This window comes from Paralichthys olivaceus, chromosome 14 (assembly GCF_024713975.1).
Source record: "Paralichthys olivaceus isolate ysfri-2021 chromosome 14, ASM2471397v2, whole genome shotgun sequence".
NCBI classification, from domain to species: domain Eukaryota; kingdom Metazoa; phylum Chordata; class Actinopteri; order Pleuronectiformes; family Paralichthyidae; genus Paralichthys; species Paralichthys olivaceus.
The window spans coordinates 4,652,578-4,673,193 of record NC_091106.1 but is presented as its reverse complement, the minus strand read 5'-3'; the positions used below and the strand labels follow the sequence as shown (position 1 = coordinate 4,673,193).

Sequence of the window (20,616 nt, the reverse complement as noted above, 5' to 3'; positions counted from 1 at the left end):
AAATAAATGTTCATAAAACCACCTGATGAGCTCTGTGATTGGAAACCACTGAAACACATGTGCCTACATGTTAGATTAAAGTTTCATGTTTCATGTTTTTGACCATGAAAACTTCTCTGCAGGACTAAATCTGCCACATTTTCATATCGGATTTACGTACACAGGTAATCCATGTGGATGGTCCTTTTTAAATGAATAACCACAGTAGACAAGAGATAGTGTGTGTGTGTGTGTGTGTGTGTGTGTGTGCATGTGCGTGCGTGTGCGTGCGTGGGTGTCTGTGTGTGTGTGTGTGTGTGTGTGTGTGTGTGTATGTATGGCTCTCTCTCTCTCTCTCTCTCTCTCTCTCTCTCTCTCTCTCTCTCCCTCCCTCTCCTCGCGGCTGAGTCACGCGGCCTCTGATTGGTTTGTTCGGATTGAAGGGGGCGGGTCCAGAGGGGGGGGATTCCCGCAGCTCTAACAAATAAGACTTTTCTCTGTCTCCTGTCACTCATTCAAGTTCGGACTTCTCCACCAGACGATCACTGAGAGTGAGTGAGCGTGTCCATCATGAATGGTGAGAGGCAAACCCTTTATTGATTCACTATTAATGGCAATAATGAGAATGACGCTGCTGTGGGAGACGCCAGGACATCATTTAGTAAGGGGCAGTAATCATGTGTGTGCTGTTCCCTGCTGACTCCAGTGTAACTGACTTTATATTCCTATGTGAAGCCTTTGTGTAGAGGCACTAGTGTTTCATTGAATAACTTAAACAGTGTGTGACACTAAGTCTGATGAACGACACATTCTAACTTCCTCATTGCTGCAATGAGTGACAGTGTCAGAGGAGTCAGTGTCAGTAATTACAGTACAGCTTCAGCAGGATTAAGTGGTTATATAAACACTACACAGCAGTGGGAGAGAAGTATGCTTGTATTTTGTGACACCGTCTCTACTATTCACTGTGGTTTTAAATTGAATGATGCATATATGTTCTCCTCCTCAGTTCTTATGCCCTCCATGCTAGGGGACAACCCAAACCTGAGTAAGGACATTTTCATTTTAATACCTCTTGTTTCAAAATTAGGATTTTAGCTGCCTGCCTGCACAAATCAAAACTTTAATGTTGCTAAAAAAAAAAGTCACTGAATGTGTTGCAGTGTCATTTCACTTCCTTAATTTGTTTAGTTTTTTTAGACCCTTCTGTGTGTGTGTGTGTGTGTGTGTCTTCTTTCAGTTCTGTGTTTGCTAATGTGGCTGCAAAATGAGGAAGGCAGGACTGGCAGGATATTGGCCATGCCACAGTTTTTTTTCTTTTGCCAAACCTAAATGTCTTAATCATGTCAGAAATGTAACTGGACTTGTTTCATCCTGGGCTATATAACATCCGTGTGTTAGTGCCGCACTCTCGTTGTCTGCCTGCAGCATCTTCAGAACAATATTTTTGTGTTGCTGAATCGTTGAAAACACCAAAACAGACACACTTTCTGAAATGGTTTTAGTTCCTCTCTTGCGCAGACATCACATGGGGCATCAAGATTTATGTGAAAGGGACAAAGTACTGATGAACTAATTATATATATATAATGTCTGTGAGATGCATAGCTGTACTCTCAATATAGACTTTGAGTTGACTCTAATGTATCTAAAAACTCTCCCCTCTCGACCAAAGTTTTCATGATTTTGTGAATCAATGCTTATTATTACGGAACCAGACCATTTATTTGAACTGTTAGAAAAACGTTGGGACTGTGGGACAAACCCGTTGGTTATGAATGTACAGATACAGGCAAATCCACAGGATTTTAGGCACCATTACCAATTTGTGCAAAAAGAGGAAGTAAAAGCTGGTGAGAGCTTCTATCAGTGTCTGTTTCCTGAAAATACCAACACTAAAACAGTTCTTCTTTATTCAGTCCGACTTCCTAAAGACTGGTCATAAGACAACGTCCTCACCTTTTTCACAGCCGACATTTAGACGTCACAGGTCTCATCAATAATAATAATGATGGTTTCCAGTAAGACAGTGAGACAGTTTATACAACACCAGGAGCATGAGGCTATCATTAAATCAACTGAAGCGGTTTGGCAGCCATATTTGTTTATGGTTTGTTGACCTTAATTCAATAATTTGAAATTACTTGATCCTAATAATTGGTGAGAGTAGATTTGTTATGGAACTTACTTTCCTAACACAAACCACACACGAAAAGTAGAGAATTATGTCTCATGTGATGTCATCCATCCATCCATCAATCCATCCATCCATCCATCCATCCATCCATCCATCCATCCATCCATCCATCCATCCATCAATCCATCCATCCATCCACCGTTCCCTCCCTACTTCCCTCCATCCAGCATGCATCCATTCATCCATCAATCCATCAGTCCCTACTTCCCTCAATCCATCCATCCATCCATCTATTCCCCCCTCCCTCCATCCCTCCCTTTATCCCTCCATCTCTTTCCTCTCCTCTTCTCTGACTCTTTTCTTCATCTGTGCTGTGCAGTGGCTGAGCCGGCGATCCAGATCTTCGAGCAGCCCAGGCAGCGTGGGATGCGTTTCAGGTATAAGTGTGAGGGTCGCTCAGCCGGCAGCATCCCCGGAGAGAACTGCTCTGACAACAACAGGACCTACCCCAGCCTGCAGGTCAGCCTGCTCAACAGCTGCAAAGATTCACATGCTAAAATATATACACACAAAGTCGTGATTTTTGGCTTTTCTTTTCACATCTTGGTGTCTTTCTATACAAGAGCATTGCATAAGGTCAGTATTACAACTGTTAAAACAACCTCCTCCTCTCTTTCTACAGATCCTTAATTACTCCGGTAAAGGTAAAGTGCGCGTTTACTTGGTGACGAAAAACGAGCCGTATCGGCCCCATCCACATGACCTGGTTGGGAAGGACTGCAAAGACGGATTCTATGAGGCCGAGTTTGGTCCTGACCGCAGAGTGATTGTGTGAGTTCTCTTCCCACAGTCGCCTGCATCCACCAGCACCCCTATCACACGTGGTGTTTACTCACTTCACTGTCGCTGTCGTCAGCCCTCACTCTGAGTCTTAAGTACCGTACAGTGATTGGAATAAGTCAACACACTCTCTCGCTGTCTCGCATACAAACACACAAACTCACCACAACATAATTATTTGCTCTCTGTTAGCAGTGTTTTGTGTTTCGCTTGACTGTTTCGGAAGACACCCCGCGTTAATAAGTGAGCTCTCAGATACAGAAGAAGAAACTCATTCAGCAAATAATCACTTCAGCCCCCCCCCCCCCCCCCCCCCCCCCCCCACACGCACACACACACTGTGATGAGGATACCAATATGGGAATTCCCCAAGTGACATCACCCAGAGAAAAACGTGTGTTAGTGTGTGTGTGTGTGCGTGTGAGAGTGTGAATGAGTCAGTATCTTTTCGGGTGTGTATAATTTGCACATCCCTTGTGTTTTGATGCAGTGGATTCATATCCATTTTTGATTCCAGCCCTTCTATGTTTGTAAAGAGAATTACACTAGAGTTCACACAGTCATTAGTATAAAGAGAAGATTGCCGACATTAAAAGCATCATGGCTTTGATTTCAATGCACAGCTTTGTACACAACAGCAACACTTTTTCAGACAGATCATCACTCACACATGGGGCCAGCATGCGTTTTATTTACATATAATAAGGCTTACATAGTATAACAGTGCTGTCCCTTTCTCATGTCACGACTGTGTTGTTATTATTGACAGTTTCCAGAATCTGGGCATCCAGTGTGTGAGGAGGAGGGAAGTGAAGGATGCGATCGTACAGAGGATTACCAGAGGGATTAACCCCTACAACGGTGAGTCCCTCAACTTTGTTTGTTCTATCTGGTCCGTGTTCATGTTTTACATACAGAGAACATTTCACCCTGACCTCGCGTACAACATCAGCGAGCCATCACACAGAGCCTGACTGATGCTGGATCTGTTTAGTCCTGATAACAGATCACATAACAAAACAAATCTGATCATGTTAGATCATCATTTATTCTTACAAAAACAAAAAAACTCAAAAAAGAATGATGACATTTTTGTTTCGACATTCCATATATCACACTTGTAAAGTGTTTAAATCTATATGGACTCTCATGTTGAAAATGTACTGTTATTTAAATACTATCAAGTTATTTGATTGTATCTTATGTTCAACAAATCCCACTTGATCGATGCATTCAAATATTGTAGTGTGTGCGTGCATGCTTGCACTGTTACTCATCTTGTGGAGACCTAAATCTGTTGACAGTCACAATATGAGAAAATCCCCAGAATGTAAATCATATAATTAAAGGGATAGGTTTGTCTAGGTTAGGTAAGGTTAGGTTAGATTAGGTTAGGTTAGAATTAGGTTAAGCTAGGTACGGTTAGGTTATGTTATGTTAGACTTAGGTTAGGTTAGGTTAGGTTATGTTAGGTTAGAATTAGGTTAGGTTAGGTTAGGTTAGGTTAAGTTAGGGGTTAGGCATGTAGTAAGTCTCCAGGAAATCAATGTGAGTCAATCTCTGACAGAGTGTGTGATGTGTGTGTGCGTGCATGCATACATGTCAGTGTGTGGTTCCAAAGCCTTATATATCATATGACCAACTGCTTTTGAAAAGTTAGCTCTCTTTAGTGAGCTCTAAAACAAGATTGAACTACATACCTTATTACTCAGCTTTTGTTAATAAAATTAACATACTTCTAAAATATAACTATGTATAAAAGTATTCAAAAACAAACTTTACTTTTGTATATCTGCCACAACACTGTGTATGATGATACCAGTGTGTCTCTGATCAACAGAAATCAGCTGATAATATTTCATCCAGACTGCACAGAACAATCAGTGTTATTGTATTGAGTTGACAAGTTGCTGCTGCTGCTGCTGCTGGTTCAGCTTCCCCATCACTGCTGTTTATTACTGTAACTGCTGCAGCTGTTGTTACTGTCAAACAGGTTCAAAACAATTCAACAGAATTGAATTCTCGTGCCCGATGACCCAGTTCTCAGGCCGCGGAGAAGAGTTTTCCTCACGTCGAGTCAAAAGATGAGCTCTCGCGCTATCTTCAGCGGTGCCATTTCCTCTTGTGTGCCCTTCGTTGTGCTCTTCCTCCGGTGCAGGCAAGAAGGCCGCTCTCGTGTACAAACAGGCGTTGAGCTTACTTCCCCATTCTTGGTCACAGTTGCTCAATTCAGCGCAGTGCAGGAGGCCACGTGAGAGCTGGGAATGCAGGATTCATTAACGGGGGGGGGGGGGGGGTGTTGTGGTGTGAGGGGGGTTCCCCAGCCCTCAGAGATGGTGATAAAAGTAGGGTATGGTGCCTTGCAGGTCTGAGGAAAGAATAGTTTGTATTCACACAAACTTCACTCTCTGTCTCTCAAACATAGATCTCGTGGTTATAGAATATTGTGTTTTAAGATTGGATTGGGAGGATTTGCAAGTGGTGACTGAAATTGCTTTAAGTGGAATGTAAACCATATATTATATATTTCAAACCTCATATGTTGAGATTTATTTCCTCTACCACAGAAGCTATGTTTTTGTCTGCGTTTGTTTGTCTGTCTGTCTGTTAGTAAGCAGAGTTACGCAAAAGCTAGTGGACGTATTACCACAACACTTGGTGTGAGGATGCGGTATGGGTCTAGTGTGGATCCAGATTTTTTCTTCCTTTAACATTATGAGACATCAACCTTTCCATTGATTTCTCAGAGTATAATTCATGGATCTTGATGAAAACAAAATCAGACATATTTAGGGGACTGATATTTAGCACTGTAGACATAGCACATAGAGAACGATAAGACAACTGACCTAAAAAAGAAAAAAAGGACCTGTGATCCAGATGGTTCTGTTTGAAATAAACCCCCCAACCCATAGCTGATACTTTTAGACTTCTGGTCTTTCGTCTGAGCGCCACCATGTAAATCTCTATTCTCTTATCTGCATTAGAGCATTATGACGGTAAAAGAGCAAATTTAGGTTTAGAAATTCTGCAAAGTGGAAGTTGAGAAATGCTGTTACTGCGACCAGTAAAGATATTTTTACTGTGTGATTCCTGTGGTCGAGGATCATGCAATTAGACATGTCTTACAAAGCCAGCTGTTTGGATTCGTGGTTGAAAAGAGACAGAAACAAGTTTCACAAAAGTCTCATTTACATTTATCCAAAATACCACTGGATAGATTTGTATTGCTGTTTCACATCTGCCCCATTTTATCCCTTAAAAGAGCAGTTTTGGAATGAAAGGACTTTGAGTGGTTCACCGTCACAAAAATTAGATTCTGATAAAAGGGAAAAAAAACGTGAAGTAACATAATTCACCATTTTTAATTTGATGTATCTTTATCAATAAGAGAGGTTGGATGTGAACACGTAACCAGAGCTTGATTAATTCATTAGACAAACATGACTGGGATCTTTGTTGGTATTTCATCCAGAAGCTCACGTTCGTAGCAACTGTATAATTGTTGAGTGGGTGATTAAAAGATGGCTGATAGGTGAGTGCCACAGCGGAATGTGATTTTAGATCAACTAATCATACAAAGTGCAAGATTCAGAGTCTTGGTGCTGTGACGATGAACATAAAACAGATTTGTGGCATTTGATCATTGCGTATCTAGTGCAGGTCGCCTTATTGGTCAGGTTGCAGGTCCACATGGTGCAGAGCAAACATGGTTATTGCTGCCGACGGTTTAATGGGCAGCTGGTTGTTTTCTCATTTTCAAACTCTCCCCTCTCTTCAGCTCAGTTCTGCTGCGAAACTCAGCCGCTTCCTGTGCTGTGCTCAGGTGGTTGTGTGAGTGCAAACGGGTACACCCACCTCACCACACACACCTTTAAACACACACACACAAACCTTTCCTCAAGCATGCAATATGCTGTTCAAGCTCCATCGGTGCAGCTGCCTGTAGAATATCAGACACCTGATGACCTCACAGAGTGGTTAAGGTCACTGTCAAACAGCTGCACTGGGAGGTGAATAGTGTGTGTGACGTTTCTCTGATAGTGCTCCCTCACATGTCACAATGCACCTGGTAAACGTTTACTGGGCTCCCACGAGGAACAGTTCACAATAAATGAAAGTAACCCTAACCCTATTAAAGTGTGTTTAAAAAGTGCAATATGTTGAATCACCAATGTTTTATAAATCACTGAGTAATAGATGCAAAACATAAGAGTTCAAATAAGTTTTGTTGGTCCAGAATTTATTTCAAAAGATTGCAATCACATTTTATAATAAAGTGATTTAAGCTCTAAATCCATTTTCGGATATTCCTCGCTGCACTAGTCGGATGTTTCACTTTTCTCTACAAATACAAGTGTTGGATTTCACCGTTTTTGTTGCTGAACATTATTTCACAAGCTGAAAATCTCACAGTTTGGCCTCTTGATGTAAGAACAATGGTGATAAAAACCCTCACAGCCACACCTATCCATTTAAATCACTATAAAATGTGTCAGCAGTAGATTTCTGGCCTCTCTCATGTTTTTACAAAGTGATTTAAAACCACAGGCTTCTGGAGTATTTCAGAATATGATTCCACAACCCTCAAATTCTTTGTGATTGTAATTTGAGGCAGTACATAACATTTTATTGTCATTTAGAGGTCGGAGGTCACTTCAAAGTCAGTGCTGGATGCTGGTTGGTCGGCACTGTTGAATACCAATGAGCACTGTTTTAGAGCACGATTATTTTTGCCACTTATCCTTCCTCTTTTTGTCTTTACTGGATGGGATGGATTCCTGTGCTGGACATGATTTTTATATTTGCCTTTTTCTCCTTTACTCTATATTTCCCATTGCCAGAAAAATGTACACAATGTTTGTATCCACACAATCCTCCATGTCTTTTGTGCCTTCAAGCAATTTCATTTTAAAGCCGAGGGAAACTGACCTGCCACAGTATATTCTACATCACTCTGTAGGTAAATGTGATGTAACTTTTAATATATCATTCAGTAATTGTTGCCTCAGTCTCAGACTAAAACCGAAGGTTGGTGAAATAGTGAGTCATGCAATGGAGACCTGCCTCCCCTTCTTTCTCACTCTCAGTCTGCTCCCACATTCACACTTACCCCCGTCACCGCCACAGCCACTGCATTGCCCAGTGACATCGAGCCCCAGGTTCTTTCCACCACGCACATTCACGCACCACTAGTTTACCTGCTGCCCACTTTTCTGCACCTGTCCAGCGTGTGCCTCGTCTGACAGCACGACTCCACAAACACATTCCACACAATAGGACGAGCAGCTTGGTCCCATCGCTATTGGCTCTGACAGTTGAGCTTTCATACGTGGGCTCTGCTTCATTTCACCCTCCTTCAGTTTCTCCACTCTGTGTGTGTGTCTGTGTGTCTGTGCCACCTACAGACGGCAAACCTGGTGACCACACAGAAATGTGAAATAGAGCAGAGCTGCATGCAGCTTAAAGACTTTCTGCAGAGACATCTAAACCCCCACGAGCTGTTACCATGCAACTTTTGTTGTTGATGTTGTTGTCACTGTTGACACTAAAGCTCTACTGGTAGTGTAGGTACATACCCAATACAAAGCCTGCAGTATGTTAAGAAAACTCCCTCCTGATTCTCAGAAGCACGTGTTATGACCTGTTAAGAGACGTCACGATTCTAAGCAGCCAGAAGCACTTGATGTTAAAGGAGCTGAATCAGCGATCTGATAGATACACTGCTGGCATGACGGGAGGCAGGTGTACAGACAGACAGTCAGGTCGAAGGGAGAGAGGCAGAGGCACCATGACCACACAGACACACATGCAAACACACACACACACATGCAAACACACACACACACACCATGTCACCATTTGATGCACTGTACTAGATTAAAACTTTAAGCTTGTTCACACCTGTAGCCCCTTCACAGGTCAGAATAACACACAGTGTAATACAAGCATAAACACACATCATTAGGGCAGAGCTCAGCGTCACTCAGAACATTGCAGAGCAGCTTTCAACAGTTGGTTTTAAAAGTTCTGATAGTGATGCAGCTCCTCACATCGTCAGGCATATTTTCACTTTTATTTTCTTATATTGTAATTATATTGTTTTATTGTAATGAAGTAACACATCAAATATAATTGTTTAAAATGTCCTAAATATAAAGTTGCCAGTCCAACAGACCATGTAATGTTGTAAAAGTTATAAAATAACCAGAGCCACACTGACATGTTTTGGCTGAATCTGATATTTAATATCAAAGCTTCATGTCAACACCAGTCGACTTTTGTCTGGTATTGAAACATTTCTCACTAAAACGCTCATGGAGACGTGATAAGAAGCTTAAAATTACCAGTGAGTCATTTTAGTTGTTTTTGCCTTTTTTTGACTTCTGACCAAGCAAAAGACAAACAGACTTGTAACTGCACTCGTGACCTGTGACCTCACTTGGAACTGAGCCCTGAGAGGAGTGATGGCTGCTGCCAGCAGAGCATGCAGAGACAGAGCAGGAGAAATACCTAGCTACAGTACAGCTGTCTGCACTGAACTCGTCCACTGACACTTCACAAAGGATGAGGAGTTCCCCTTCATGTTGTCTGCAACCGCACTGCAGCTTTTTGTTGTATATTGAAGTGTTTCTGTCGGGAACACACATGTATTATCAACCAAAGTCTGGTATCTGCTGAGAAACACATTGTGACTGAGAGAAACCTCTAACTAAGTCAAAGACTTGAAATATGACTTGACACTCGCTCCTGTCCCACCACTTTCACTCACGTCAGGAGCCCCATGGTCACTTGCTCAGGAGACGCATCGCTTGCATCTGTGCTGTGCACACGCTCACACTTCTTTCCACCCTCTGGTGACGTTGCTGAGCGTCACTGTAGAGGCAGATTGTAGGTGGGGATGGCCTCAACATGAGCACGATAGATAGAAATAAGAAGACAGAGGAAGAGAAAGTAGGCAGATGTGAAAGCTTTGGTGTGTGTCGATGTGTGGGCGTCTCTCAGTAAAAGCTTTCCCTGTAAGGTGTGCGTTGTCTCTGAGGGTAGGACGTATGACACTTGTGTGTGTATGTGTGTATGAGATGAAAATGTAGGACGCTTGAAAAAGCTTTCTGTGACGCGTTGAATTTGATTCAAGGTTGAGGTTAGGGCAGCAGCCTACAGATGTGACAGAAGCATTAGAGAAATAAAGAGAATTTATCTTGACATGAAAGACACATTGTGGGGAGCAAATGCTAATAAATAAACACATATTTGACTTCTCTTCCATTTACCTATAGACTTCTTCTACTGGAACATTTAAATATCCACCTTTAAAACTGTTTTCAGGGGTCAAGGCGATGAAAAGTTATTGTTTCAACAGGACAGTTTCATAATTAATGTCCCAGTGACTATCTACTCCTGACCCTCAGATATACAGGTGGAATGTACGGGTACTTGCACTTTGGTGTATTCGTCCACCCCACCATAATCCAGAGGAAAATGTCATACGTTTAATGGCATCACATTTATTTTTGATGGCTGTAGTTAACGGCTTCTTTTTACAAATTCAGTTTTTTGGAAAAAAGAGAGAGAGATATCAACCATATATTAAATTGTTCAAATTTGCTTTGTGATGCAGTTTGTACTATGATGCTTGTTTGTCTGTCAGTAAATATGACTTAAGTCAACAGCAGTGTGTTTTTATTATCATGCTGACGTTCATGTTTGTGTGTGACCTCAGTGCCACGGGAGCAGCTGCTGCAGACAGAGGAGTACGACCTGAACGTGGTTCGCCTTTGCATCCAGGTTTTCCTGCAGGATGAGAATGGGCATTACACCCGATCGCTCAACCCCATCGTCACCAACCCCATCTACGACAACAGTGAGTTGGCTGAGCTCTATCTGCATTAACTGCGTTCATGCTGACATCATGTTAGGGAAATTACAAGTGATCAAATGGCCACACACGAGAAAACAGGCTGCCTGAGGTTAGGTGTGTCCACGTTATGGTTCAGTTAATAGCGTTAGTGATGATAATGATGTAACATTAAGGTAAGTGCTAATATTAAAGCCATTCCATGCACTTACCTAGATTTTTATCAGTGTCCTACTAACTGTAGTAACAATAATACTATGCAATAACTAATGAGTCATAAGAGTAGCTGTTCTGTGTATGTTTGTCCAGTAGATATCCTCTCAACACGGTTTCAAGTGTTGCACTCAGATATCTGCTTGTGTTTTTCTCACACAAATTGAGAAAGGGGAAGTTCTTTATACGCAGTAACCCTCAAACTACACTGTTGCCATGGAGCACTTCCTCTTCTGACAACACGCATGTGACATGTGACTCAACCTGGTGAAGCTTCAACAGTAAACTGACACTGCTTTCTTTTTCTAAACTGAGGCAGATAATCAAACTGATCATTTAAGCTGCTCACTCCTGCACATTAGTAGATTTAGTAAAGGCAGATCCTGACATTATCTTTTTATGAAAACATAAATTATGTATTATTTGTATTATGTTCTGTTATTTGTTAGACTGTGTCAGTGCCCGTTCTAAACCTGCCTGTTTGGAATGGCCTGTGTTCATGCTACGTCACAACTTCAGAATTATTCCCTGTCATTAGTGAGTCATCCTCAAACAGTTCTATAATATGCCGTCACGTTTTTATTGTTTATGGGGCGGTGTGAAGTTCGAAATCCTTGTGTTCATCCTACCCGGTCTATCTGGAATGAAGATTTTCTAGTCAATACTTAAAAACGAACCCTAACCCCTAAAACGAAACTAAATATCCTTCATTTCTGTTCAGATATGTGGCTTATATATACGACTCAACTGCTGTAATTTTTTATACATTACATGTCGGCTATTTCAGAGGTTTGTTAAGCAACTTACACAATCTTCGAGTTTGATCTTCTCATTACAAAAGCTCTGTACTTGAGCTAGATATGAAGCATTGCAGCGCCAAAAAGAACATTGTACTTTTGTCTTGAAGACAGCTTGTGAAAGAAGAAGTGATTCTGTTTGCGTGGTTGCTGTGAGGAAAATCAGCACCTGTGACACCCATGAAAGTCTTAGTGGTCGACTGCTGCTGTAGTTCTCAGAGGACACAGAAGAAGACATGTTCAACTCTGTTCACAGGCTAAAGGCATACTGCCCTGCCCTCAATGACTGCCACAGAGGGATTTTTGCCTGCATATTAATAACCAAATAATAATCAATAACCAAATTCCACACTGCACTTCCCCTGGGCATTAACAATACACATGCCAGTGTGAAGCCCATAAGATGAACGTTTTGTGAGATATCCGTTCCACATACAGACAGACAGAAAGACACACAGGAAGATATTCTGTCTGGGTTATGTGCTTATAACTTTTTCCTGCATCATCAGGGGCCCCAAATACAGCAGAGCTGAGGATCTGTCGAGTCAACAGGAACAGTGGCACTGTTAAAGGAGGAGATGAGATCTTCTTACTGTGTGACAAAGTACAGAAAGGTACAACTATGAGTATTGTGTATAGTCCTTTAGCATTTAATTATTTTACACATTTTACAGTATTTTTCTTATAGCTTGCATCTTTTTTCTCTTCATTCATCTCCATCCAATCAGTTTACCCATATATTAATTTTGCTTTTCATAGCTGTAGCACACAACTCTTTGCATGTTTATTCAGTTTCCCATTCCTGTCATCCCATCATCCCCTTTACCTCCAGATGACATTGAAGTTCGATTCTTCACCCCTGACGGCTGGGAGGCTAAAGGCTCCTTCTCCCAGGCTGACGTTCATCGCCAGGTAGCCATCGTCTTCAAGACTCCTTCCTACTATAACACCTCCATAACAGAGTCGGTCACTGTGCACATGCAGTTACGAAGACCTTCTGATCAGGAAGTCAGCGAGCATATGGAGTTCAGATATTTGCCTGATGACAAAGGTGAGCAATAAATGCCTTCTTTCCATGATGGGTAAATTCAAACTATCACTGTTCTTCTGTGTCTGATGGTGGTATCCAGCAAATCAGACCCAGTTCTCAGTTATTTTCATTTGATAAATGTGAACATTTCGTGTTTGCTCTAGACCCTTACGGCTACAATGAGAAAAAGCGCAGAAGAGAGCACTTGATGAAGATATCAGGATTGTCAGGTAAAAGAAATTTCATATGAATCAGCATTTCCTTTGTATGTCAACACACATGTATTTGTTATAACAAAGGTTTCTGCCTATCCTTCAGGTGGTCCTTTTTCTGGTCTGGCTTTGAACAGGCCAAAGGCAGTGTCACAGACTACCATGAGTCAAATGCGGAAAGGTAACTTGATTTCCCTCAAATAGGAATCAACATTTTAAACCAGGTTTGGATAATACTGCCCTGTGATTACACTAAATGTCACTACCTGTTTTCCAGACCCAAACATGTACCTAAGGGAACACCCTGTAGCTACGATGCAGCAGCAACCTCCTATGTTCAACCAACCTTACCAACCAGGGCCCCAGAATGTGATAATGCCATCACAGGCGCCTAATTTACACATCGGCCAATCGTGGGCGAACCACAGCGCAGCACTCTCAATGGACACAGTCACCATAAACCCATCTGGTGCCATGAGCAATCTGCAACGTCCTACAACCATCAGGCAACAGCAGCCAAACCATGGATCTAGTTACTCCCACAGAATGGAGCACAACAGCTGTGAGAATAACGCCCTACCCCAGCTCTCCATAAGGGACTTGCAGTGCTTGGATACAGCCCCCCAGTCCTCTGTAATGAGCCAGTCCGAGTCCCAGCCACTCTTCCATCTGCAGCACCAAAGGGATCAGCAAGCATCTGAGAGCCAGGCCCAGAACCAACTAAGCAACCAAAACCAGGGTCTCCAGACTGTGTGGCCCACCTTCAATAACATCAATGTAGTCCAGAGTACATTTAATGGGTCAGTACCTGGAGGTGGCGGGGGGTCGCAAGGGCTTGGCTCTTTCCCCTTCCTCGACGGAATGCAAGGGGAAGATTTGCTGAAGGGCTTAGTGGGAGGAACTTCTCATACTGGCTTCCAGCTGAAGCAGGAGCCCCAGATGCCAGTGGGACAAGACACCCATACCTCGCTCATGCAATCCCCAAGGGAAAGCCAAGGAAATACATATACCAACTTGCTTCCTCGTCCCATGAACAATGGCTCGATTATGGATCCAGTGATACACGATGGTAGTGGCAATAGCCAGGCTTTCAAAAATCTGCAGAGTCCTTACTCAAACAGCATGGCCCCAGAGAGCCACTATCCAACTTTGGCTGACTGGATCAAAGCAACCCAGCAAAGCGACTAGAAGCAGTGACACATGTTGGTCTTGTTTTATCTTATAAAACAGAAAGTTTGCTCTCTCCCATTTTGCTTGGGTTATTGCATCTGTGGGCATGATACCAAAATTATTGGCAGGCAGTTAGATACATAACCAACAATTGTTTTGTTGTTTCTTGGTGGCACAACTGAATAACGTCTATTTTCCTTTTAGGCAAAAACATCACAGTCATTGGTCTTTGCTTCCAATTCTAAATCTGTAGTGACACATTTGTTCCTAAATTTATCAACCAGAATTTGGTGTTTTGGTCAAATTTAAGGCCATGCAGCTCCAGAGACCTAATTTTATATCAAGGACACTTCACATCAAGGCCATTTCATGATCGGTGTTAAGTGTGGTTCTGATATGGTTCTACCCCGACTGTGTTGTTGTGCACCATTCACTCCCCTAAATTCACTTATTGGTTTGGCATCCATCAGGTGGTGTCCTCCAAATTACTCAATAAAACAAAGCTCACCACTATCACCCGCAGGCAAAGACCTGTACGTGGCTGACATGTGGCTAAGGCTGTAAAGATGACAATGATCGCATCAAATGATACGCTGATGGTTTCCAGGCCAGCTCAGTTTTTGAAGAGGTGAATGCACTTCTTTCTTTCTTTCTTTCTTTCTTTCTTCCTTCGTCTTTCTCAGGTGAAGTTGGATTCACTGTCAACATACTGTATATAAATGAATGTTTTGTTTGGTGTTTGATGCTGAAAAAAAACAAGGGTAAGTGAATGTTAGGGATTTTGAAAACACAGCATAAAAAAGGCTTATCATCATGGGTTTACTTGTTAATGCTTTTTAAGAGATTTATACATATTATATGTGTCAGTAAAGATGTGCAACTGTTTTATTGACAGCAAACTCTTTAACAGAGTGTTTGCTGTTAAATGCTCTCTGTATATACATGTTAGCCATAGTTGAGGGTGAAAGCAGTAACTATGCTGAAACACTCAAGAAGTGGCAAGGTACTGAAATTTCCATTGAGGAAGTGGGAGGAAGCCCATTCAGTGGTGTCTTTCCTTTGTAATGACTATGTCATACCAGTGATCACATGTATTATCCAGAGTTCTCAGAGCATTTCTACCAGATGTTTTATAGGTAAACATTTTTTTGTTATTGTTGTAAATGCTCAACTGATGCTCTTAGGGACAGTTACACAGAGCGCTTTGAGAGCTTGGCGGTAGCCTGCAGATCCACTCTGTTACCATCAGCCCATCTCAACCTTCACATTTTCTGACTTGTATTCCTTCCAGAAGCTTTTGGATATTATTTTGTTGACAGCTTTGTAAGTTTTGCTTTTTTTGTTGTTTGTTTTTTGTACTGAATCTTTTCTGAATAAATGATATCGTTGACCACATCTTTTAGGATTTGATATCTTGTTTGCATTTTTACAAACAGCATGTGCAAAAATATATTTATGAAAGTAAGGATGCACAACAGGGTGTCCAAACAAAAACAATTATTGGAGAAGGTCAATTGCATTATTTTCTATACTGTGACACGACAGAGTGCAATACCCCACATATTACATGACCACAAAATACATTTATATGTTCATATAATATAATCAATTACCATCAATTTTGTAGTAGTGTTAAATTATGATACTGAAATGTCATGGCCAACACATGTCCAATAAGAACTTTTACAAAAAATCTTTGACAGCCTGACTTGGACATGTCTCAACAACAAACTAATGAGTCGCCTGATCCACATGACTGTGCACTGTGTTTGAGCTTTACTGAGCCTTTCCTCACATTATTTAACACCATGATTGTAAGTCAGGACCAAAACATTGTTCTTCCCTTTCTGGGTCCAGTCTGACAAAACAGAGATAGATCATTTCGATTCAACAAACTTGTTGCTTTCACGTCCAGATACAAATCTCAGAGTATTTTGTGCATCCATCGTTATAAATAATTATTTATCTATGATCTATAATCAATCACTTTTGAAAGATTTGACATTTTCTGGCCAAATCAACCAGATGAAATGTGAATGAAAATATCATTATTAAATCCCACAAAGAAAGTTTAAAAAAAAAACATATTTACAAGCATGCTTTTTGCTAGCTTCCCCAGCATGGGATAAGAGATTGATACCATGAGCATAGTGTAGCTCAGGTAAGCATAAAGACTGGAAACAGAACACATACAATTATAAAAGGCGTCATACAATTTCTTATAGACTCCTCTAAAATATTCACAATATCAGGTGCATTTAAGCCAGGCATTCACTGAGCAATTTGAACCCAACTTCTGAGACATGCAACTCATTTTAGACTCCGGTAAGGTGCAATCAGAAGCTCCCGGACATTCCTGGGTCGGATTCATTTCTGACAAATCAGAACTTTTGGTTGGATGTCGTCAGGCTCTCGCACATTTCATGCAAAGTTGTAAGACTATTCAGCACCTTCTTCCCCCACTGCGTCGGTGCAACATGGCAGAACACAATTTTTGGAAATGTAGTTTATGGCTGGAAGCAACTGCACTGCAAGAAAGAAAAAGGATATAAAAGGGGTTCAGTAACAGTAATCAGAAAGTAGCCTTGATCGTTGTTTGCTTCTTTTCTACAAAACAGCAAAACCAAAATGCCAATGTCGTCAGTGCCGGCCACTGGAGCTCATGGCAAATGTTCACTATCGTTGTGGAAATCCCATATCTGAAGCAGTAACTAAATTCTTCTATTGTCTGTGTTAATACATTTATTTGAACAACATTTTATGCAGATTTCTTATTGGGTTTTGTTGTTTTTATGATTTTAATCATTTCATTCAAATTCAACTTGAAACAGCATCATTTACACCACGTTTTAAGCCTAAAAGTCCTCTGATATCTTCCTCTGGATCTGCGTTTACATTTGTATGCACACAACACAAACAAGCTCTTGCCCAAGGGGTTACTTCAGCTATCATTGCTCCTTCCAGTACGGGAACATGATGTAAATGATGCCGTTTTGAGTTGAATTTGAATGTCGGGGCTTATGGACACTTGGATCACACCACAGGAGCAGTATGGAGGCTTTTTATGTTTTTTGATGTCGTTTTTTTTTTTAAGAAGTGGTCACCACTTATTTCGATTGTACTGGATTTGGCTTCAACACTGTTTACCCCTGAAACTCCAAAAGTGGTTTGGCATAGTGCTGAGTAGATAATGAGTGGATTTTCATTTTGGGGTGAACTATCCCTTTAATGTCAGAATAGTGGAAAACAAATGATGACAGCCTTGGCAAACTTTTGTAGATGTGTGTGTGTGGAGTATAAACATCGAAAATGACACTGATGTTTAATGTTGTGAAGTTTCATACTTACACATCACTGCATCACAGTTATGTCAGTAATGATCAGAGGATAAATCATAATTTTCTAATCTTGATTCATGAAAAATTCTACGTTCGCCTTTGCCGAGGTAATTTACAGGCAGTGCGTCCTTAGGAGTCAATACCAAAGAACCCAGGATGTGCTACAGTGGCTGCGCTGGTTTTCTCTTGTATCAGGAGACTGAGGTGAACTGCTGCATGTAGCTTCCTTCCTGTCGTGTCGTCAGGCACCACAACAAACACGGATTTAACCTCAGTGCACAGGATACTGTCAATAATCCGTTCACAGGTTTTGGTTAACCAGTCCAAACTCTCTTGTCTTTGCTGACAGCATTTAGCATTGAACGTTCAATTTAATCTACACTCTTACTTGTCATTATGATTACGTCATGCTCCTGTAATTAAACGTAATTGACCCTTGCCCTAAATAGCAGTAATGTCAACATTTCTGATTTATATTCATGCTAAAAAGCCTTTGATTAGCAAGATCACAGTAGACCTTCACAACAATTGCTCCAGTACATTTGAAAGCTTGTTACTACTTTTGTTTTACAACTGTTTGCTGTACTTGGAAACAGGATTGGTTGAAGTGAAAAGTCTGAAACAGAACAGTGAAGTTGTAGCTGTTAAACCGAAACAATGAGCTGAAATATGTTAAAATCCTCAGTAGAGCAGATATGTATTAAGGGTTTTGTTCTGTAAAAGAATCCAACAATACATTCATTACACTTTATATTTTAAAGGAATCACAGGTCAGTGGAACTGATTTCTTCTCTCTTCTGGAGAGGAAATGAGGGTGATGTACTTAATGAGTTTGTTCCTGTAATGCAAATTTCTACATTGACCCTTTCACAAATCATTGATATTTTGACATCACGCTTGAGCTGGCGTCATTTCTTCCATGACGTTCGGCAGTTCCATATATATGGACAGTAACTTTTCTTTCTCTCTTCTCACATCTTCTATTAAAAGGCTTGACTACAAGATGTGATGCTCTATGATGTCATCACATTCAATAAACAACAAGTCAGCTTGTTCAACTTATCACACTTAAAGTGTAACAATGACATTATCAAGCTCGTTTGAAAACTAAGAAGAAATCCCAGACCAGATGAAACGAAGGGTTCCACTTTTTCCTGTATTTTATTTTATTTTTCTATCAGGGTGATTCCTCCTGAACTCCGACATTAATCGAGAGTTTTTACTAGGGGGCTCTGTGGACAAAGTTCAGCGCATAACTGAAGGCAGATTTAAGGAGGTCAACAAAACTCCATGCTGATGTACATGATTCTGAAAATATATTGAAGCATACTCATCTTTCTCTCATTGCATTTGGCCCGATGGACTATGTTTTTTAAAATAACTTCTTTGGCCGATGTGGAGGTGAGGGGGCTGGGAGAGCACCTTCACCTGCACCACAAAGGATCAGCAGCGCAGGTGAGAGCTGTTAGCTGATTGATCCACAGGTTTGAAAGGCAGTGGCTGAGCTGCCTCAGAGGACACATGTTGGACAGAGACACATGAGCGAAGTGCACAGACTTCACGGAGAGACTGAACTAGCCTGAACTGCAAAGCCAGGGGCCAGCTCGAATAGTTGGCAGTTAAAGTTTGTGAATTTAATTAAAGATAAAGATGCCAAAACCTTGAATGGTTTGTCTAAAACCTGAATGGTTTGTCTCTGGCTGCTGTGGTGAGAGCCCCGTGGCATGGTCCACTGCCACAGCCTAATCTAATCGCTGCCTGGTTATTTCCAAGTTTATTTCTAAGACAGCATTCTGAAGATGTTAATGCTTGGCTGGGTGTTTGGGCAGTAATTCTCAACCCAACACTTACTGGTCCTGAGTTAATAAATAGTTGAGATGTTAAACTATCACTGGGCTGTGTAATGAAACAAGGTATAACAGCATTGGCAAATGATAAGTGAACCAAATATCTCGTCTAACAGGTAGAACGATGAAGTAATTCTTTAAAAGTCAGGACATTTCACTTTCGCAAGGAGCCGTGCCTATGACAGAAAGCTCTTACAGGAAAACACTCCCATGGTGTGTTCATGCACATGCATGTACATTGTGTTGTGTTTGTGTGTGATGTCATGTTAGCTCCTGTGCTCACACACACAGTGAGAGTTTGTCCCAGACACATGGTGCAGCGTGTCTCTTTGAATATTTCCAAACCACGTCCTGGAAAAGGCCAGAGAGACCTGTTTAGCCACCTATTTCCAGTAAGGCCCCTCCTCTGCTGCTCTGCCTCCTCCCCGTTCTCCCCTCCTTCCTTTGAAGTACACAAACCCTCTCACTGCAAAGGGCTGCTGACGACACAAGCGTGTACTCACACTGCACCTGAATGAGCGTGCTATTATCTCACCAAAGCAGGCCGAGGTTATGACAGGGCAGGCTGTGCTCAAACTGCACTGCACACACACGGGTAGAACAGGAGAGTACTAATAATAGAAACTTTTATTGTAATGGTTAAACTCTTTATTTATTCACATTTCAAGTAAAATGACTGGCAATCCAATTTTATCACAGATATACTAGAATGTCCGTTGCATCTAAAAATTCACATTAAAAAATCTGAATATTTGTTTCAAATACAACATGCTCTCTATGTTGTATGTGAGTGTTTTGCCTAAATGACAAATCTAGACCCCAATACCTCAAATGTATCCCCTGCCCCAAAGATGGTATTCAATGATTCTTTTTAATTGATGTGAAGGATTTTGATTTTCTGCAATAATTCACCACCGAGGGACAAAACATGCTCAAAAATGTCTGTTCATTTTGTAGATTATTTTCTAAAACTATCTGAATCACTTCTTCTGAGTCAACTCATGGAATGATTCCCAAACAATGTCAAAGCCTTATATATTCATCTTTAGCACCTGTAAAATCACTGAGCCCACACCTACAGAGAATGGTTATTACTCCCATTCTCTGAGAGCAATTTCCCTGATCCTACAATTTGCAAACTTCCTTCAGCACATTTTAATTATAGGTATTGTACCTTATGTGTAGCTAGAAAGGC

At 41.2% G+C, this 20,616-nt stretch overlaps 1 protein-coding gene across 1 annotated transcript; it reads left to right on the top strand.

Annotated features, from left to right (window-relative positions):
* The first annotated feature begins 439 nt into the window (after nucleotides 1–439).
* rel (v-rel avian reticuloendotheliosis viral oncogene homolog) lies at nucleotides 440–15,631 on the top strand. Its single transcript, XM_020087783.2, has 11 exons — nucleotides 440–556; nucleotides 989–1,027; nucleotides 2,496–2,635; nucleotides 2,799–2,947; nucleotides 3,726–3,817; nucleotides 10,680–10,820; nucleotides 12,334–12,438; nucleotides 12,657–12,875; nucleotides 13,019–13,084; nucleotides 13,173–13,247; nucleotides 13,344–15,631. Exons 1-11 carry the CDS (start codon nucleotides 550–552, stop codon nucleotides 14,252–14,254), a joined length of 1,944 nt encoding a protein of 647 aa, XP_019943342.2. The 5' UTR covers nucleotides 440–549; the 3' UTR covers nucleotides 14,255–15,631.
* Nucleotides 15,632–20,616: the final 4,985 nt, after the last annotated feature.

Excerpts from the sequence above, each read along its gene's own strand:
- rel (XM_020087783.2), top strand. Across the intron at positions 2,636-2,798 it reads GGACCTACCCCAGCCTGCAG|ATCCTTAATTACTCCGGTAA; the intron begins GTCAGCCTGCTC and ends CTCTTTCTACAG. Across the intron at positions 13,085-13,172 it reads GAAGATATCAGGATTGTCAG|GTGGTCCTTTTTCTGGTCTG; the intron begins GTAAAAGAAATT and ends CCTATCCTTCAG.